Source organism: Giraffa tippelskirchi, chromosome 6, assembly GCF_054371585.1.
Source record: "Giraffa tippelskirchi isolate mGirTip1 chromosome 6, T2T-mGirTip1v1.2.pri, whole genome shotgun sequence".
NCBI classification, from domain to species: Eukaryota; Metazoa; Chordata; class Mammalia; order Artiodactyla; family Giraffidae; genus Giraffa; species Giraffa tippelskirchi.
This window is the reverse complement of record NC_137280.1, coordinates 167,816,510-167,838,873: the sequence shown is the minus strand read 5'-3', so window position 1 is coordinate 167,838,873 and position 22,364 is coordinate 167,816,510. Positions and strand designations below refer to the sequence as shown.

General features: G+C 39.4%; 1 protein-coding gene, 1 long non-coding RNA gene and 1 other non-coding gene across 7 annotated transcripts in view; 1 reads left to right on the top strand and 2 right to left on the bottom strand.

The window, feature by feature from the left end:
• The window catches only part of LOC145509644 (uncharacterized), a 340,359-nt gene that overhangs the window by 313,508 nt on the left and 4,487 nt on the right, over window positions 1-22,364 (bottom strand). For 3 of the 5 annotated variants that reach the window (XR_014056264.1, XR_014056267.1, XR_014056263.1), the window contains exon 1: window positions 3,801-3,954. Coding sequence is in view for 2 of the 5 variants with exons in the window: in XM_081498865.1 (XP_081354991.1) it covers window positions 11,635-11,674 (40 nt within the window). In the remaining 3 variants the exon portion in view is untranslated. Of the gene's footprint in view, window positions 1-3,800; window positions 3,955-11,634; window positions 11,800-16,416; window positions 16,593-22,364 lie in introns of those variants that run through there. The other 2 variants (XM_081498865.1, XM_081498864.1) reach the window with 2 other exon arrangements.
• On the top strand, window positions 3,338-4,412 carry LOC145509645 (uncharacterized). The gene is made up of 2 exons (XR_014056270.1): window positions 3,338-3,695; window positions 3,824-4,412. It is a non-coding gene; the product is annotated as an uncharacterized LOC145509645 (long non-coding RNA).
• Window positions 19,825-20,037, bottom strand: LOC145511873 (small nucleolar RNA U3). The gene has a single exon (XR_014058234.1). It is a non-coding gene; the product is annotated as a small nucleolar RNA U3 (small nucleolar RNA).

Sequence of the window (22,364 nt, the reverse complement as noted above, 5' to 3'; positions counted from 1 at the left end):
GTTGGATGGCATCACCGACTCGATGAACATGGGTTTGGGTAGACTCCGGGAGTTGGTGATGGACAGAGAGGCCTGGCGTGCTGCAATTCATGGGGTCGCAAAGAGTCGGACACGACTGAGTGACTGAACTGAACTGATATGTATGACTGAGTTCTGTTGCTGTCCACCTGAAACTATCACAACATTGTTAATCGGCTATACTCTAATAGAAAATAAAAAGGTTAAAAAATAAATTTAAAAAGTTAGATTGAAATGACTGGTGATATGAGCAAACTAGACTAATGCCTCAACCCTTGTTTGGTGACAATAATAGATGGAATATGGTGATACCAGTAATACTGAAATTTCGTATCAGTTGTAATTTCTGAGTTAATTCTAAATATAAGCTTTAAAAACAATGGAAATTGAATTTAGTAGAAACCATTGATAAGAAAGTGTGGCTAGTAAGTTAATTAAATAGTATTTTGTTTCTGAGCAAGACTGAAACATAATTTATGCTGTTTTTAAATCCACTTAGTCCATTTTTGTATAACATACAGATTTCTAAAATTAACTTTTACAGCTATAAGTCCTGTATAGTCATTATACAATATGACTAATATAACCAACACTGCTCTATGAAAGTTGTTAAGAGAGTAAATCCTGAGTTCTCATCACAAAGAAAAAATATTTTTTCTTTTTCTTTTATTCTGTATCTATATGAGATCATGGATGCTTTATTAAACTTGTTGTGATCATCATTTCATGATGTGTATAAGTCAAATCATTATGTTGTATACCTTAAACCTACACAGGGCTGTATGTTAATTATATCTCAATAAAATTGGAAGAAAAAAGCCAAAAAAAAAAAAAGCTTAAAACAGAACTACCACATGATCTAGTAATCTCAATCCTGAGCATGGATCTGGAGAAAATCATAATTCAAAAAGACACATGCAGCCCACTGCTTAATGCAGGCTGTTTCCAACAGCCCAGACGCGGAGGCAACCTGAACGTCCACTGACGGATGAATGGATAGAGAAGATGTGCATATATATGCAATGGGGTATCCATAAAATGAATAAAATAATGCCTTCTGCAGCAACATCTAAGAACAGATTATCATGCTAAGTAAGTCAGAGAAAGTCAAGTATCATATGATATCGCTTATATGTAGAATCTAAAATAATGACACAAACAAACTTATTCACTAAACAGAAACAAGCTCACATAGAAAACACACTTATGGTTACCAAAGAGGAAGGGTGTGGAGAGATAAATTAGGAGTTTCAGATTAACATATATACCCAATTATATATGAAATAACCTACAAGGATTTACTGTATAGCACAGGAAACTCTACTTAACATTCTAAAATAACCTATATGGGAAAAAAATCTGAAAGAGAATAGATATATGTATAACTGAATCATTCTGCTGTATATCTGAAACCAACACATTGTATCAACTATACGCCAATATAAAATAAAAATTAAAAAAAAAATAAAGTCCAAGATATCAGAGGGAAAAAAAAGAAAAAAGCAATTACTTCAGGCCCCTGCCCCGCCCTTCCCAGATTCAGCTAAAATCTTTGACCTTTACATTCCCTGGAGAAGAGCCATCACCCTTTGGGCATCAGCTCAAAAGCTGGGACCCATTGCTCAGGTGGTTGCTTATTCTTTTAAACAATTAGTTCAAACTGCTGGGAATAGCCTCCTTGACCACAGGGTAGTAGCAGGTATAACAGTGCAGGTAGAGGAGGCTGAAGAGGTAACATGTGGCCAGCCAATCACTACGTGGACCCCACTCCAGTTTCAGGCTTTAGTAAGTTCTAAGGGAATGGGAGTCATATCCTTGGAGGGTCAATTTGAGTTCAGGCTATGACGTTAGGCAACCCAGTGACTACCACAGAAACCTGGTAACTCCTGAACGAAAAGTATAATCACTTGAATCATCCAGACACGCTCATGTGTACCACAAACAACCCCAACACCAGAGACCCCCCCTCCCCCGCCAAAAGACCCCCAGATAAGGCCCATTCAGCCCCAGAGACATATCCTGGGGAAGACTGGCAGATTGATTTCACTGTCAGGTATCTCAGCTCAGTCGCTCAGTCGTGTCCGACTCTGTGACCCCATGGACTGCAGCACGCCAGGCCTCCCTGTCCATCACCAGCTCCCGGAGTCTACTGAAACTCATGTCTACTGAGTTGGTGATGCCATCCAACCATCTCATCCTCTGTCTTGCCCTTCTCCTCCCAACTTCAATCTTTCCCAGCATCAGGGTCTTTTCAAATGAGTCAGTCCTTCCCATCAGGTGGCCAAAGTATTGGAGTTTCAGCTTCAGCATCAGTCCTTCCAATGAACATTCAGGACTGATTTCCTTTAGGATGTACTGGTTGAATCTCCTTGCAGTCCAAGGGACTCTCAAGAGTCTTCTCCAACACCACAGTTCAAAAGCATCAATTCTTTGGCACTCAGTTTTCTTTACAGTCCAACTCTCACCTCCATACATGACTACTGGAAAAACCATAGTTTTGACTAGATGGACCTTTGTTGGCAAAGTAAGTCTCTGCTCTTTAATATGCTGTCTAGGTTGGTCATAACTTTTCTTCCAAGGACCAAGCATCTTTCAGACTATTGGAAAAAGCAACTTGGCTAGGAGAAACCAGTTAGCCAAATTTGGCCAAACTAATGCAAAGCAAGATAAAACAGGTACTCCGTGGCGTCATTTGGTATTTACCTTTCCTGAGCCCCTTAATGACCATGATTCTCTTGCTAACATCTGGGTCATGCACCCTAAATTGTCTGGTGTTGTCTTCAAAAGTGACATGGGACGGAGCAGAAGCCTATGGAGGCCTTCCTGGGACAGACGCCCTCTGCCCCCATGGCATCCACCTGCCTCTTGGGTGTGTGTCTGTGTATTTTAATTTTTTGGCCATGCCGCGCCCTGCCACCAAGGAGATCTTATTCCCCAACCCCCTGCACTGGAACTGTGGACTCAACCCTAAACCCACAGCTCTCTCCTGTTTGTAGAAAATCATTAGCCTCCTAAGTCTACCGGGAGCTTCAAAGAATACATGTAATCAGAGAAATGTGAAAACACAATAACAAAGGAACAAAGTCAAGCGAGAAAAAACAATAGTATAGTCATTAAACAAAGTCAAGGACCCACAGTTCCTGCTCAAGGGCCATAGGAAACATTCTGAGCCTAACGCTTGAGCCATTTCACGGGTACGAAAAGCCTGACCAGGTGGGAGCCATGACGTGGGTGCTGCCAGCACAAAGAAAGTAGATGACGCTCCAGAAACGTCGCCCTGTTACCTCCATGAGCCCGACATGCGCTGCACAACCCTCCCACTCATCCTGTCTTTAAAAAACCAGGGACACCTGAAAGCCAGCAGGGCGTTCAGGTCTTTCTACCATCAGCTGCGCAGCAATAAACACTGCGCCTTCCTTCCCCACAACCGGAGGTCAGCAGGTTAGCTTCACTGCGCAAGGGCGAGCGGTAGACCCAAGTCTGGTTCAGTAACAGAATCTCTAAAACTCCAAATGGGGGTAACTCAGGGATGCAGTCAGTCAGGGCTGAGGCTTGGTGAGCGGCAGACACACAACTAGAGGCGCTGGGGTGAAGCTCTCTGCTCCTCCACCCAGTGTTATGACGACGCCCCCAAGTCAACAGAAAGCAGTTTCAGAAGGATGGTGCTGTGAGCATGGGTGAGAAGCAGAACCCCCCCCCCCAAAAAAAAGAGGGATGTGTCGTCAGCAAAGGCCACGACCAATTCCCAGGAAATGAAAACGGGTCACAAAATAACGTCTAACCTTTTGCTTCTCTTTTCCTTCAGGCTTCCTTTACCTTTCCCGTGCTGGAAGGAAGCCGCGTGTGCAGAACTTGAGACCTGGGCGCCGAATGCAGAATGGTGGCCAGACACCTCAGCTGAGCGTCTGTGAGGGCGCAATGGCGCCGGCCGCTACTGGTGGGGCCAGAGCAGCATCTCGCGAGAACTCCGCCCCCTCGAGAAGACTCCGCGCGTGGGCCCACGCTGCCTGGGAGGGGTGCCTGCAGAGCAGCCCCGCCCACAGCCTTTGGAGAACGTGGGCGCTGGCGAGCTTGCTTGGTCTTTGATTAAGGCAATAGCTTTTCTTTTTTTTCCCTCACCCATGTTTTATTTTTTCTTAATTTATTTATTTTTCACTGAAGGATAATTACAATATTCTGTTGGTTTCTGCCATACATCACCATGGATTAGCCAGAGGTATAAATCTGTCCTCTCCCTCTTGAGCCTCCTTTCTTTTCACCTCAGCTGGATCTGGTTCTGTCGCTGCTAGCAAGACGGGGCGGAAGGACTCTTGTAGGAAATCGATTTGGGAGGGTCCCAACAGTTGTCTGCAGATGGTGACTGCAGCCATGAAATAAAAAGACGCTTACTCTTTTGGAAAGTTATGACCAACCTAGATAGCATATTAAAAAGCAGAGACATTACTTTGCCAACAAAGGTCTTTCTAGTCAAGGCTATGGTTTTTCCAGTAGTCATGTATGGATGTGAGAGTTGGACTATAAAGAAAGCTGAGCACTGAAGAATTGATGCTTTTGAACTATGGTGTTGGAGAATACTCTTGAGAGTCCCTTGGACTGCAAGGAGATCCAACCAATCCATCCTAAAGGAGATCAGTCCTGAATATTCATTGGAAAAGGACTGATGCTGAAGCTGAAACCCCAGTACTTTGGCCACCTGATGCAAAGAGCTGACTCATTTGAAAAGACCACGATACTGGGAAAGATTGAAGGCGGGAGGAGAAGGGGACGACAGAGGATGAGATGGTTGGATGGCATCACCTACTCAATGGACATGAGTTTGAGTAAGCTCTGGGAGTTGGTGATGGACATGGAAACCTGGCGTGCTGCAGTCCATGGGGTTGCAAAGAGTCAGACACAACTGAGTGACTGAACTGAACTGAGCTAAGTAGTTGTCTTCTAGCACCCCAAACACTGTTTAATTTAGCAACCCGTGTTCCTTCCTCACACCATTTCTCCACACCTCAGTTCCTGCATAACCTATTTTCTGGTTGGTAGAACTCTAGTTAATGAAAGTTTTACTCTAACTATAAATGACGTGAAAACAAGACAGACAAAAACAAAACACCACCTAACCTGTATTTCTTCAGTCATTTTAGCATTTGGATAAGTATTTTAAATTTATTATGGAATTCAAGATAGTCTTTTCCCATTCTGGAAGGAAGAGAGCAGTGACTAGTAGCTATCAGAAAGTTACATCGGATTCCTCCCTATTCCTTTCCTTGGGCTTCTCACCTCTTTGCTCCACTAGAATGAACTTTTCTTATACATAGTATACCTTTTGAAACTGTCCCCTCTTCCCTGCTCCAAGGATGCAGAGGGTTCCGAAGTATTTTTCCTATTTTAATTCTGGCTACAACATGTCATGGGGTCACAAAGAGTTGGACACAACTGAGTGACTTAACTGAACTGTTAACATGTCAACACTGATAGGCAAATTCTTTAGAGATTGAAATTAAATTATGTAACTAATAATTACATTTATTTGAGTTGATGACACCATAAATAGTAAAGAACACATGCTAATTTTTAACATTACTGCTGCTGCTGCTTAGTCGCTCAGTCATGTCCAACTCTGTGACCCCATGGACTGTAGCCCACCAGGCTCCTCTGTCCATGGGGGTTCTCCAGGCAAGAATACTGGATGGGTTGCCATGCCCTCCTTCAGGGATCTTCCCAACCCAGGGATTGAAACCAGGTCTCCCGCATTGCAGGTGGATTCTTTACCACCTGGGCCACCAGGGAAGACCCATTTTAACGTTATTGTTGGTCAGTTTCTACTTGAGCATCCATAACTGGTTATAAATAAATATGAGATTTCTGGTAATCCTAAATATAATACAGCTGAGTCACTCTGCCTTTATCTTGTGTTCTAAACCTGCTCTCCAACCATAGGGGAGACTCCTATGGCCAAGTTTGTACTTTGTGATTGTTAGGGTTCTCCAGAGGGAAAAAAAATGTTTTCTCCATCTCTCTCACTCAATCTCAGAGATTGACTTATTTTAAGGCATTGGCTTTCGTGACTGTGGGGCTGGCAAGTTTAAAATTCCTAAGGCAGGCCCACAGCCCAGAAATGAGTTTGGATTTTTCTGTTGCAGTCTGGAGGTGAAATTCTTTCTTATTTTTGAAACCGCAGTCTTTGCTCTTAAGGCCTACAGCAGACTGAAAGAGGCCCACCCACGTTATGGGGTTGGTGGAGGGTGGGTCATCGGCTTTACTGAAAGTCTCTTGATTCAAATGTTACTCACATTTAAAAGGGTGGCTTCCCTGATGGCTCAGTTGGTAAAGAAGCCGCCTGCAAATGCAGGAGACTTAGGTTCAATCCCTGGGTCAGGAAGATCCCCTGGAGAAGGAAATGTATTTTTGCCTGGAAAATCCCATGGACAGAGGAGCCTGGCAGGCTACAGCCCATGGGATTGCAAGAGTCATACATGACTTAGTGACTAAACCACCATCACCACCACATCTAAAAAATACCTTCACAGCCACATCTAGACTGGTGTTTGACCAAACAACTGAGTATTGTAGCCTAGCACAGCTGACACATAAAATTAACCATCACCGTGATCCTGACACTCCTCGGCCACAGCTAATTGAGAAAAGATGCAGGACGTTTTAAGCAGGACTGATCAGGTTTCTCTCATGGGAATTTATTATGAGGGACTTAGGGACTCATGTGGGTCTTTGTTGATTCCTTGATCTAGAAAGTTATACACTGGTTGCCTTCAAAGGAGCATAAGAATGAAGCAGATATGCAGAGTGAAGCAAAATCAGGACACCAGAGCAGCCTAGTGTATTATATTATGGGGCTTCAGCTGTATTTATTGCTCTTATTTTGTAAGACAATATTAGATCTTTTTCCAAACAAATTTATATTTTATTTAAGCTACTTTGACTGAGTTTATATTCTTTACCACAAAGTCATCCCTAAGATACCATTTTCACATACCATGTTTTTTTCTCATTTCTGTGGTCACCTGTCAATAGCTGTTAAGTTTAGAGAAGCTTTTAATTGATTTTGTAATAGAGAATTAAATTCCTAACGTTGACAAATCTCAGTCAAGTGGAAGGATATTAATGCAAATGAAGCAGGATATTAATGCAAATGGAGAAGGATATTAATGCAAATGAAGAAAGCATGTGAGGTGAGGAAATAGAAAGTGTGATGCACAGATAATTTCAAGAAATTCAGTGGTGAAGGGGAACAGAGAAATAGGCCACTTTTTACAGGGTTATATGGAATGTGAGGAAGACTTTTTTTCCTAGGAGCAGAGGTTGCTTGAAAGGGAGGCAGATACTTGAGGATATTTTTCATTTATGGAAATGACCCGGTAGAAAGAAAAAATATGACGCAGAGGAGAGGGGATAACTGTAAGATCATGCCTTTATAAAGGTGGAGTTCGTGAAGAGAGAGTTTCAGAGCAAAGGGGAAGGAGTTGGTCCCTAAGAGTTACTTTCCACAGCAAAAGAAGAGTGAGCCGTGTGCGGCTGGGGTTGCTCACAGGCTGATAATTCTGGAGGCTGCATTTATTTTCTCACTACTACAAACCAAGTTCAGTCACCTAAGAAACGGAGAAGAGAGAAGTTTAATAAAGATGAAAAATGGTGAAATATTTCTCTTAAAGGGAAAGAAAACACGTAAGGAAGATGCATGTGATGGCACTGCTGTAACTACCTAAAAAAGACCAAGATACCCCAAGTGACTCCCTGTGACCATATTTTTTATCCCCTAAATGGACAGACCTGCTTATCTTTCAAATGTATAAAACAGGAATAAGAACAGCTGATTGCTGTTATTGAACCCTTTACATTATGCCTTTAGTTTTTCATGGCACCTACGGGGCCAGTAGTTAAACCATTTTCCTGTTGTAGAAACTGACCAAGAGAAGTTAATTCTCTCAAGATCACAGCTAGGGGTGGCTGGGGATAAAATCCAGATACAGTTCTTCCAAATTTCACTATGCCCTGCTCTTTCCACGATGCCACACTTTCTCTATAAGGTGCATGTCATTTACTCACAGCCTCAGGGTATGGAGTCTCCCGGGGCACAGATTGGCAAGCAGAGAGGACTCTACAGGGAGACTTAAAGCTGAAGCTCCCCATTTGCATTAAATTAGTTAAACAATATTTCTTTTTTAACCCCGAACTTATGGGCTGATTTTACATTCGGCTGATGGAGTGTCTATCACATCTAGGGACCCTTGAATATTATCTGGATGTCTCTGGAAAGCAAAATATCTTGCTTGGTGGGTAAGCCAATTTTTTTTAATTCACTGGGTTTCAAATCCTAATTTTCAAAATCCTGCCACTAGAGCCACATTTCATTAAAAAAAAATTGTGAGAATATGTGAGACATAGTCATCTCTACAACAAATGGCTATTCGTTCAGCAAAAAGTAAATGGAATTGTTTCCAAAATGCCACGTCCAAATATGTACTTCATGTCTTCAAACCATTAGCCACCAGAGGGCAGTATGAATCCACCCAATAAACGAAACCACAGAAAAGACTCGACAGGTGTTCTGCCAAATTTTGCTTGGAGATTCTTTAAAAACAATTTTTAAATTAAGAGTCTCTTCAAAAAGTTTAAGTCACATTTAATAAAATTTAAAATAAGGACATAATTTTTTTATGTTATAATAAAGGATATAATTTCAGGTATATTTTCAATATTAATAAATATTTATATAACCTCTTGTGTATATCCGAAGGCAATAAAATACCATGGCAATTTGATACACATCATCACCCATTTAAAAATTAAATAGTGAGTGGAGGGGACGGAGGACCCCAGGTGGTTCTCCTATACCTCTGCCCAACCTGGTCTTATCCTTGTATTTAATTAATTAAACAATCTCTTTTTTTTAACCCCTAAAAAGTTTACATGGAAAATGCTTTCTTAAGCCATTAGAAAATATATATTTTTCTATTTTCTTCTTAACTTGTATATAAATTCCACTTCCATCAGAATATATATATACACTTGTAGGATTTTTTTCATCATCCTCAAGCTTCTCTGCAACAAAAATCATAAATTGAAATATAGTTTTTAAAAATTTTAAGTGACCATAATTATAGTTATTACTAACATGCAATTGATCACAATAGAGTAAATATATTATAAATGTTGATAACTAATTATTAAACTAAAAAGTAAAAATGTATTTTAAATGTATATGTTAATGAGAAGGATGAGGATATATCTATTTTAGAATAAAATGAATTCAGCATCAATTTTATTTTTATAATGCTGACAGACTTGATCACATCATTAAGTAGATAGATATGGAAGGATTTTTGCTTTGGCAATGTCACAAAGTTATTTGAATCCGCCCAGGTTATGTTAGGAAAGTCATATAGTTACTGACCATCAGAAATGTTTTAATGATCTAATAGTTGATGACTGATTTAGATCTTCCTAATTTGTGGTAAGAGAGAATTGAAAACTATTTGATTTGCTTTTTGCAAATGGTGCAACCAGCAAGGGATTAATCTCCAAAATGTACAAACAGCTGGTACAGCTCTATGTCAAAAAAGCAAACAATTCAATGACCAGATGGACAGAAGATCTGAAGAGACAGTTCTCCATAGAAGACATACAGATGGCCAAAAAGTACATGAAAAGATTCTCAGCCTAGTTATTAGAGAAATGCAAATCAAAACTACAATAAGGTATTACCACACACCAGTCAGAATGGTTACAAAAAGTCTACACATAATAAATATTAGAGAAGGTGTGGAGAAAAGAGAACATTCCTACGCTGTTGGTGGGAATGTAAATTGGTACAGCCGCTGTTAAGAACAGTATGGCAGTTCCTTAAAAACCTTAAAATAGAAGTACCAGATGATCCAGCGAACCCACTCCTGGGCTATATCTGGAGAAAACCATAATCTAAAAGGATACGTGCACCCTGATGGTGAATGCAGCACTATGTACAATAGCCAAGACAGGGAAGCAATCCATCTACAGAGGAATAGACAAGGAAGGTGAGGTACACATATGTATAATGGACTATTACTCAGCCATAGAAAAGAACGAAATAATGCCATTTGCAGCCACATGGATGGACCCAGAGATGATTAAACTAAGTAAAGTAAGTCAGACAAAGAGCATATACACTCATATGTGGAATCTAATTTAAATGAAAAGATACAAATGTACTTACTTACAAAACAGAAACAGACTTACAAACACCAAAAACAAACTTATGATTCCCAAAGGGAGACGTGGCGGGGGGGATGAATCAGGAGCTTGGGATGAACACGCATACACTGCTATATATCAGACAGATGAGCAGCAAGGACCCACTGCACAGCACACAGAAATCTATCCACATTCTGCGATATGAGAAAAAAATCTAAAAAAGAATGAGTATATGTATAACTGAATCACTTTGTTGTAAACCTGAAACTAATATAACATTGTAAATCAACTATACTCCAATAAAACTAAAATACTAAACAAAGTTCCATGACAAAAATAAACCATCTGATTTGCAAAATCACTGTTACCTATTCATTAGAGTCATTCACTGCCCTGGTTTGATGCTCCAGAGGTTTTTCAAATCAGGGCATTGTTCCATGGTAAGACAAGGGATGGTTGAGAGATATGAATTTCACATGTTAATTGGGAGAAGACAAAGAGGCAGTGGGCAAGAAAAACCAACGTGATCTCCAACTAAAGGGATGGTTTCAGGCAGAACCGTTTCAAGAAATATTACCTATGGAGCAAGAGGACCTGGAAATCATGTGTTTGTATGTCTTAGAAAGTCTTCACATACATCAGCTGGAAGATTACTGTCCTTACTAACTTAAAGCAAAATAAAAACAGAACTTTTCTCATCTCTGGATATTTGAAATCAATTGAGAAAATTTGATGAAAACTGAGAAGCACACACAAAATCTGATTTTTATCTAAGTAAACATATTCTTTTAAAGCCCAATGAAGAAATTTCTTTCTCCAAATCAAAGTGTTTATAAGTCTATACTTACTTGTAACTCTTGTTTCTATCATCATAGATACGATTTTGCATTCTGCATTTTAACTGCTTGAAATTTACTTTTTTATTAAAATTAAAAACTCATGCTATAAACACAGAGATACCTCCACAAAGCTTTTATGAAGAACAGTCTGGGTCTTACCCACTTCCCTCCAGCATCCTTTAGCTCCATTTTTTAATGATCGTACACCATGGGTATTGCTACTGTTCAATCTTACAGTTGTAGGCATTAACTATCATAGTTTTCCATTATGAACGATGAGAATTCAGTTCGATTTTGCCTCCATCTGTGCCCCGCAGAGTTCCCAATCTTTCCTAAGTAGATACAGCTTTAAAGGGAAACATGTTCAGTTCCCACATTATGAGGATCATGTAAACAGTCTGAGTCACATAGGCAGTACACTGTGATGACTCTGGCCTGCACAACATTTTATTTTCCTCAGAATTCTTAATAGCTTTCTACCTACTCAATTTAGTTCTAAACTCCCTGAGTTATATAAATCCTCAGTTAATATGTTCGGACGTGTCGGGTTTGAAACAATTTTATCGTCTGGAAGAAGTCTCTTGCAAAGCCTTCTCACCTTTCTCGTTTGTGGTGGGGCTGACTCTAGCCTGCTGCATGGCCGTGGCCTCATTTATGAATCTTGTTGGCTTCCTTCCTGGGATAGATCCCCTGGCTCCTGGAACCCCGAGTTCCTCCTGGGTCACTCCCCTTATTCTGGTGGAGCATGTTCTCTAGTAGCATTCTGAGAAAATAAATAAATAAGAATTAAGTTTTTGAGAATGTATTTCTAAATTTTTTTTTTCTTTTTCCAAATCTGCAACGTAATTGATACTAGAGAAGGCTTTAAAAATTTAGGTTAGAACTCATTTTTTCTTTTTTCTAACCAGTGGTTTAGTAGAACATGTTGCTTTCCAATCCTTGTCCATATCTGGAACATCTTCCTCTCCTTGTGCCGGACACTTACAATCTGACCTGGAAATTCTTTAAGGTCATATATGCTTCTACCTTTGGAATGAGAAAAAGCTCAAAAACTTCAGAAATAAATGGAATTTTCTAAGTCATCACTGAGGAAACAAAGAATTTCCCTGTAAGTCACCTTTGCAGTCATTTCCATCTCCTGTATATTAATTTTTCACTCTCAGAAACTGGTCTAATCACCACCCCCAAACTTACCTCATTTTCCATACCTTTGCATGTATATTTTCTGGGCCCTGAAATACATCTATTAGCAGTCTTACTTGTCCTTCAATTCTCACTTTATTTCCAATTTTCTTTGTGACATTTTCACCATTTACTTCTTAAAAAAATAAACTTATTCCATTTTGAACATTTTATGCAACCTAACAGTGGCTGTGGGCCACTTCATATGTAAAGTTTAGCCATTAATTTTCAGGCAGGTCAAAAGACAAGAATTTATCACCATTTATAAAAGGAGAACAATATTTAAAACATTAATTATCTTTGATTCAAATCACGGAGGAAAATGACAGTATGTGCAGTCTTCACAAAGTAACACAGTGAGGCTCCATATCCGGGGTATTTCTTATCTTGATCTCTATTTTAATTGAATTAGAAAACCACATTCGTGTATCATTAAGAATGGGAGAAACTATTTGATAATAATCAGTTTCCCATGTTCGTGTCACTGAAATTAGAGAGATTGCTCACTGAAAATGACTTTCGTCACTTTGCTGGACACTGTAAATGAGTTATTAGACAGAAAACAACAACAACAACAATGAAAACCTATAAAGTTGACTACTTCAACATGAAAAGGTGAACTTGTAGGTTTTATTTAGCTCTGGGACATTTCTTCAAGCTCTGTCTTGGCATTTAGGTGGAGACAAGGTTTACACTATAATAGTTCATTAATTTCATTCTCTAAAGGATGAGAAAAAAATCAAGTGCTTGCAAAGAGTCAAACTCAGCAAGGCAGTGATTTGAACAAAAATTTTGTCTTAGGAAAATTTATCTTCAATATTATTTTCATTCAAATGCTTATTTCAACCTTAAAACTTGTTCAGTTTTGGTCTTGATTTATTAGATTCTGGCTATTCACTAGAGTAATAATACAACATGAAAGTAAAACTACTACTGTTACTGGTATTTTCATCGTCACGATAAAGTGTCTTACTTCATCTCTTCTTTAAAAAAACTCATGAGAGCAACTTTTCCTTCAAAAGCCAGTTTACTGTGATATGTAAAAGCTGAGTCATCTACTTATTATTTTGTCACATAACGTGAGGAAAGCAGTTATAGTCATCACCACAATTTAATTACATTAATAATTTTCACAACTTCATTTAGTGCTGAATCATGACTGCATGTCGTATTTTCTACATAACTGCTCTCTATGAATAAAGCGTTGTGTAAATTGGCATTACTGTATAAATTATTTGCAATTTATGTGTCTTCCCTCCTGCATATCAGTTATAGACAATGTATGGCAACTTTTTTCTATAAATGTCCAGAGAGTAAATATTTTAGGTTTTGAAGGCCTAAATGTAGCATCAAAGTAACATTCACAATATAAAGGCAAAAGTGCCTGTGTTAAAAAAAAAAAGTTCTGTTTATGAACACTGAAATTTTAATTTCACATAATTTTCATATCAGGAAATTTACTCTTAAGTTTTTATTTTCCCATTTAAAAACATAAAAGCTACTGCTAGCTGGAGGCTAACAGGTGAAGATGAGTCAGACTTGGCCTCTCATAGTATGCTAACCCCTGGCCCATATCACAGCTCAAAAAGAAACCAATTAACAAAACAAAAAGTCAGTTCTTCTGTAGCCTGGTTTTCAGTAACAAGCAAATAAACAGTAAATCATCAAATACTTTTGCCTTGTAAGTACTGCATAGATGCCAAAACCTGAACCATATTTTGACCACTGGTGATTAACGATGAAGCAAATGATCAGCTAGCACACAGAAGAAAATGATTGCTCACTCATATTATATGCCATTTATATTACATAACATCTAACAGCATCATCTGAATAAGGAATTTTACCAGTAGCCATTTGTTCACTGGCAGGCACATAAAAATATTCAATTGTTGGTATTCAGGTTTCATAATACATTTGTTCTATCTCAGCCCACACACATTTATTCTTTTGGTACAAATTGTAGCCAAAAAGATCTCAGCTCAAACGTAACTGCTCTTCAAGAAAAGTGTATATTCGCAAAATTCAAGAGAGAGTATGCCTTAATTTAAGTCTTGATTTACCTCTTTCATCAGTTTTAGAAAATCTTCAGCCATTATCTCTTTGAATATACCAAACATTTCCTCTGGAACTGGGTTTTACATATGAGGGACCTCACAGTCTATCAGCCATGCCTCATAAGCATTCTTTAATCTATTTTTTTTACTATAAATTATTTTAAGCATAAAATAGAGAAATTATAGAAAATGATATAACTCACACTGTGTGTGCATGCTATGTTGCTTCAGTCGTGTCCAACTCTGTGCGACCCTATGGACTGTGGCCCACCAGGCTCTCGTCCACGGGATTTCCCAGGCAAGAATATGGCCAATAAGTCAATTTCGTCAGATCACAGCATTTTGCCATACATGCTTAAGTTATATATATTGAGAGATAAAATATTACAGCTATAATTGAAATCTCCTGAATACCTTCCCAGAATCTTTCCCTTCATGCCTCTCCCAAGTTAATAATGATTCATTTTTTACTATTTTTGTACACAAATATGTTCTAAAATTTTCTATCAAAATTAAATAGTTCAGAGGTATCAATCTTTTTTTCATGTAGTTTGCTTCTTGTGCTTTTAGTATATGGTTTAAGAAATTCTTAATTTAAGGTCATGAATCAATCTATCTATATTTTCTTCTCAAATTTAAAAAGTTTTTTCTTTTGACATTTATGTCTTTAAATCAACTGGAATTTATTTTCATCTAGAATGAGGTACATGAAAATAAATTCCAGAATGAGGGCTTTCCTGGTGGCAAGTTGTAAAGAATCTACCTGCCAATGCAGGAGACGTGGGTTCGATCTCCTAGAGAAGCAAAAGGCAACCTAGTCCAGTATTCTTGCCTGGGAAATTCCATGGACAGAGGAGCCTGGTGGGCTACAGTCCATGGAGTTGCAAAAGAGTCAGACATGATTCAGCACTAAACAACAACAAAGAATTAGGTAAGGTTACAATGTCTGTTTTTGCATATGAATAAGCAGTAGTTCAAACACACTTTATTAAATATTTCATTCTTTTCCCACTGACTTGAACAATAAATTCCACTATATATCAACTTCCTATTTATGCTTGGGTCAACTTCTGGCCTCTATCTTGTTTTCCTAGCTTATTTTTCTCATTCTGAGGCAGTTTCACACTGTTTTGTTTAGTGTTATATAGTTATAGATAACTAATGATCATGCTGTTTGAACATACTTTTCTTCAAAATTATTCTGCTTTCTCTCCAATAAAGCACACAACATTGACCTTTCTTGGTTTTAAAGTCTCTGTAGCAATAAAGGGAAGGAGATATGTAAACATGAATAAATATCAGTCTGTCACATTGGTCATTTATCTGCCCTTAGAAAAAAATTTTCAGCAGTTTATATAATGAATAGTATTATTTTGCATAGTTCTGTAAAACTGTGATTGATTTTACAAGAACAGTCATTGTGCCAGAAAATCTCTAGGGCTATATGTCACTATAGACAAGTGTTTTAACAGGTAATACACTGGGACTGGCAGCAGTGGATCAATTTTCCAATAAAGTTCATTTATCTTATATTCATCATCATACTTAATCACACGCTCCTTAATTGGCTGCTCGTGCAAAATCATCACCCGTTTAATTTCCCTTACTCTAACCCTTGCAGATTCACATTCTATATTTACCCTGGAGTTCTGCTCCCTGTCTATATCTCCACTTTCTTTCTTAGTTGCAGTGTGCACACTACATTTTTCATCACTCTTTTTTAATGATCTATTTTTAAGCTATGGATACACTTCTTTTGAATTAGAACAACAGCAACGAAAAATACAAATTTAACAAATGTAAGTAGTGATACTTAATTGACCTGAAACCACTGTGAGCACTGAGATAATATTTCCGTTTAGCTGAATGTCAAGAGTTTTTGATCAAAGAGTCCCAGTAGCATACATACAACCTCTAAAAGTTTAGAAATCATTGGAACATAATGAGATTTTAGCAAAAATTATGATTAATATTACATTTCAAATTTATAAAATATACGCAAAACAGTTGGACTGTGTTTCAGAGAAGTGGAACTTTAACAATCTGAAGATAATGAATCCAGGTACCAATAAGACCCCAAGTCTCCACTCAAAAACTGGCTCAAAGGAACAACTTTGGATCCCCCAGGCCTTTCTTAGTACCTGGTTTCTCTATTCCTGAACCTTTCAGACGTGCTGCTGGTCTAACCAAGGAGCGTCCCACTGGTATCCGCCTTTATCTTTATCTGCATTGGGTGTCTCTTCACTCTGGTAGGTGACAGTCCCTCTATTCACTGATGACTTGGGCTTCCCAGATGGCTTAGCGGTAAAGAATGTGCCTGCAATGCAGAAGACACAGGAGACCTGGGTTCGCTGGGTTTAGAAAAAATAGATTTATCTTAGTATCATCAAGAACTGAGTTTCTGTTCTGTCCTCATTTTCAGGCTGATTTTAAAGTGGATAACAGAAAGAAATTTTTTTGGCCATTTTGTACCTGGGAACGAGATTAGTCTTGTCTGAGGTGATAAAGCCTCTTTCAACCTCGACACTGTCCACAGCCAAATGCAAGGGTGTGTGTCAACCCAGCACTGCCCTTGGGGAGTAAAGGACTCACTCAAGTTTATTCAGCTAATCAACTCGGATGTCCATGATTTTCATTAATTCAAGAAACAATTTACAGCATACTGGAAAAGCCCTTCCTCAGTTCTCAGGGCTCTTGGAGGCTTAGGTTACTTATTCTCAGGCAGCGCACAGCACTGTTAACCAATAAGATGTATGACTGAGACCATTCACCAAGGCCGGAATGAACTACAGCCTGCTGAATAAAGAGGTGGGAAACACGCCCTTCAGAAGCCAGGAGGAAGGTGTGCCAGGGAGCGTCAGATCACCAGCGATGCCCCACCCGGGTGTCTCTGCTTAGCTGCCAGTGGTCCGGTTAGATCACGGTGTGTCTTAAGAACCTCAAGAATCCCATAAACAATTTCAAATCACTTGAATGTAAGTATACATATGCCTATGTCTGGTATATCTGACCCTGCTGGGAAATAAAGATGAACATTTAAGTAAATGTTCCAGTTAATTTTACTAGCTAATTGTTTATGGATTGCAATATATTTTCTTATTTTCCAAAAAGACTTTCTGTAGATTAAGAGATGCATATGATAGGGAATCTCTCAGTGCCAGCTTTTAATGATCTGTAAATGGATAGCGCATGCATAACTATGAGAAAGAAATGAGTTAATATTTGTAAAGGGCTTAGAACACTGTCCAGCACACGGTGACTTCAGCACAAATTTTTTTAAAAAATAAAACAAACTATAAGCTCAGCTGGTAAAGAATCCACCTGCAATGCGGGAGACCTGGGTTCAGTCCGTGGGTTGGCAAGAGCCCCTGGAGAAGGGAAAGGCTACCCACTCCAGTATTCTGGCCTGGAGAATTCCATTGACTGTATAGTCCATGGGGTCGCAAAGAGTCGGACACCACTGAGTGACTTTCACTTTCACTTATAGAGCAAGAAGATAAACATTCAAAATAAGTGAGATGGATGAGGCAAGTGGAAAACAAAAGGCATGGAATCAAAACACAGTGTGCAAATTAACACCCTTCAAGTCCCTTCAACGTTGAGAAGTGGATCACAGTCTTAGCTTGTGCCTTCTGGTACCAAGGCAAAGGCAGTCAGTTCGATGACTCACAGGAGCCCAGAACTTAGCAAAAGGCAGCCTTATTCTTTATAATAAGAACAGAGACAACACGTCCCCAGGTCTGAATATCTGTTATTTCCACTAAGTGTCTCACAATTAATGAAGCCACAGGTTTCAGACACATCACACAGTCCCCTGAAAGCCATCTGGGGCTGCAGCAAACCTGCAAAAGAAAGCACTGGGGTGGTGACTTGCTATCTTTATGGCCTGGCTTAGTCTAGGAGTAACTTTGAGAAGGTCATTAGGATTGAGCAGATTGCTTATCTTCCAGGCTGCAGTTACCTAAATTAAAGAAAAAGAAAAAAAGGCAGGAGATGAAAGCCTCCTTGGCACATGGTAAGCAGTCGATGTCTGTTTCATAAAGGAATGAATGAAATCCTTTAGTTCAGCCATTTTCATTGAAAAACTTTATGTGATGGGCAATACATATTCTGCCTTCTTATTTGGAATTCAAAATAATAGTTTAACCTTTTCCGAATGACTCAGTTCCACAGTGATGGCTCCTTCGTTCTGTCATACATTTTTGAAGTTCTCACTTCTGCATCCAAAGCCATTGTCAGGGTTTTTTTTTCTGGTTATTGCCAGTGTACCTGTCTTACCAGCCATCTTTCTCCGCTCTGCATATTTGCCGCTTTTCTTGTGATGCTACACAGGAAGTTAGTTGAATGGCAAGTCCGAGTTGTATGTAAAATGGAAGTAACTAAGCCCTGAGTGATGGTTAGAGATTCTTCTCTGAGCAAAATGGGCAAGATTTTGTGCACACATTCTGTAAGTTTCCCTTAGTGGCTCATCATCTTTTTATCTTCCTATTTATTCTGGCCTGTGTTCGGGATAGTTGAGTTTGCTAGATGACTGATCTTGGGACAAATGCAACATTCATCTATACAGGAAACAGTATTACGCTAAGGTGTCAAAGGGAGGGCTGACTTGCAAACACCTTCATGAGAAAGAGATTGCAGAAGTGTTGCTGGGAAAGCCATCTGCTGATACATAATAGATTAGTTAAGCAAGAGGTGCAGGTGAACAGAGACCAGATAAACCAGACTGTAGCAGTGAGTCATTCAAGTGCAAGAGACAGAGGCGTTGAAGGCCCAGGGCTTGGAGCTTGAATGTCTTAGATAGTCATCTGTGTCCATTTGCAACTTCACTTGCCTGTCCCTGGAGCGAGAGGGTGGGCTTAGTCAATGCCTCTCTTGGTCATTTTCATACTCCTTGGGTAGAGTGAAAAGAACAGTCCTTTCTTATCCAAGATTTGGGCAAGTTGCATCCAATTTTCATTTAGTGATTTTATTATCTATCCTAAACATTTGGGAATGGTACAACAAAATACATGGATAAAGTAACACAATACAATCTTAGTTCAGTCATGTCCAACTCCTTGTGACCCCATGGACTGCAGCATGCCAGGCCTCCCTGTCCATCACCAACTGCCGGAGTTTACTCAAACTCATGTCCATTGAGTCGGTGATGCCATGCAACCATCTCATCCTCTGTTGTCCCCTTCTCCTCCCGGCTTCAATCTTCCCTAGCATCAGGGTCTTTTCCAGTGAGTCAGTTCTTCTCATCAGGTGGCCAGAGTACTGGAGTTTCAGCTTCAGCATCAGTCCTTCCAATGAACACTCAGGACTGATCTCCTTTAGGATGGACTGGTTGCATCTCCCTACAGAGACTCCTCTCAAGAGTCCTCTCAAGAGTCTTCTCCAACACCACAGTTCAAACGCATCAATTCTTCGGCGCTCAACTTTCTTTATGGTCCAATTCTCAGATCCATACATGACTACTGGAAAAACCATACAATCTTAGGAAGTATATTTTTAGTAGCACAAACAAGGATATCTGAGGTCTGTTTAGTTTTGTTTTTTTTTTTTTAACCACTCAGACTACACTCTCTCCCTCTTACTCTCCAAAAGGAAGAGAAGAACGATCATCAGTGGCTAACGCAGCTGCAGAAGCAACACCAAGAGCCGGCTTCAGGCTCGGGAGAGAACGCTGCATCTCCTCCTCGTGGTTTCCGGTGCTCTACACGTTCAGAGAAACTTCTCCAGTAACGAACTATAGAAATGATCCCTGAATGTATAGCTTATTTTTATTTTTTTTAGTGGATCAGTGTAATTTACAAGAGAAAAAGGGGGTGCATAATCTGTAAAGAATAAGCACAACTTTGAGATTTTTTTTTTTCCTGGCAAAATGTTACCTAATGTACTACTGATAAGGTTAGAAAAGAATGCATTAGGAGTATTTTAAAACTTATAAAATTTAGTTTACCTCTTTGGGCATATATTCTTCAGGCCATTTTAATTGGATAATCATTTGCTAGCAATTGAGTTTGTTGATACTCTTGCCAACTTGATTAATGAAATGGAGTGTCTGGAACATTGACCTATTTATTCCTTTAAAACACAAACCATTTATCTTTGTTTCTGGAATTTCTTCCCACACATCCACCACCACCTTGGTCCCTATCCAGTTCTTCGCAAAGATCTAAATGCATCTTTTTTTTCCTGTGAAAAAATGGGCTTCACAGTGAGTGATCTCTGCATTGACAGTTGGCTTGTTCAATTCACTTTAAGGTCAGGTTAAAATGACATGGTCCTAACTGTAAATAAATTGCTTAAATTGAGGTCAAAGGTAGCTCAGGGACGTAAACCTTCTTCACTGAGCCACCTGAGCCCACTCCTAGAATTCACTGACCTACCCTCACAACATGTGTCCACAGTCGAGTCAAAGTGCTCTCCAGTGCACCAGCCTCCTGTGACTCTAGCCTCATCATTCAGAGAAGCTGGGAACCATCGGGACCATCCCTGTTGATGAGCGGCAGCAAGATGCACGCTGGGGTTGGGAGCTGGAAAGGACTGAATCTTTGCTCATGGAGAATGTGATGTGAAGGAAACCCACCTCTCGACTGAACCAGAAAGTGAGACAGGAGGAAGATCTTGTCAGGAAAAACTGCAGCTTTCTAATACCTTTGTCACTGCAGATGGTGACTGCAGGCATGACATTAAAAGACACTCCTTGGAAGAAAAGTTATGACCAACCTAGACAGCATATTAAAAAGCAGAGACATTACTTTGCCAACAAATGTCCGTCTAGTCAAGGCTATGGTTTTTCCAGTAGTCATGTATGGATGTGAGAGTTGGATTAAAAGAAAGCTGAGCGCCAAACAATTGATGCTTTTGATCTGTGGTGTTGGAGAAGATTCTTGAGAGCCCCTTGGACTGCAAGGAGATCCAACCAGTCCATCCTAAAGGAAATCAGTCCTGAATATTTATTGGAAGGACTGATGCTGAAGCTGAAATTCCGATACTTTAGCCACCTGATACGAAGAACTGACTCATTGGAAAAAACCCTGATGCTGGGAAAGATTGAAGCCGGGAGGAGAAGGGGACAACAGAGGATGAGATGGTTGGATGGCATCCCCGACTTGATGGACATGAGTTTGAGTAAGTTCTGGGAGTTGGTGATGGACAGGGAGGCCTGGCATGCTGTAGTCCATGGGGTCACGAAGAGTCAGACATGACTGAGCAACTGAACTGAACTGAATACCTTTGTTGCTCTTCCTGGCATGCCAGAACCTGTGTATTTACCATCTGGGAATTGCTGACCCCTACTTAGGTAAACTGTCTTTTTAAGAAGACTAAAACATGCAGAGGCACAGGCATTTTTAAGCATTGGGAGAATATTTTGGAGTTTCCCAAGCCTATCTAATGACCATATTCAAACATGAAGAGTTGCTGACAGTTTAAAAAATGAATTTATGTTAGTTTTTTGGTTGAAATTGTTCATATTTCTCTTTTACATGCAGCGCTACAGAATCATGCTGAGACTTTTACAACAATCTCCACTGATGGGTAAACAAGAGATGCTTGAACTCATTTCTAAATTAATGTAGGTTAAAAGGCAGCTTATGAAAAGTGAATTCTGAATTCTGTGCAATTTATTCTGGTAGCCATTTGGTGGGGGGGGAGAGCCAAAAAAGAAAAACACTCAATAACAAAGGACACATCAGCTGCTGCTGAGACTAATCATGAAGAAGAGACAATATTTTCCTGCCCTTTGGCCTAAATTATAAATTCCAGGAAGACATGGTTTCTGGATTATAAGCTTTTATGCAGCCTAAAACACTTAACAGTATCATATAGATAATTTCAATAGATTAACGTCTGCTTGAATTGATGAAGAGCTGAAAGGACATGACACTCATAGATAAGCATTTCGATCTATTATCACTGAAGACTGTCTGGATTTATTATCTTGCCCTGGATATTAAACACGTGTTTCTGTGCTACATGGGGTGTGTGGTGTGTCTGTTAGAGCTGCACTAGTCCTCATCTCAGCATTAAAGTGGCATTCTTTCCCCAAATGTGGCATTTCCTTCTTTCCCTTAGGAAAGTGCAGACAGGAATAACCTTG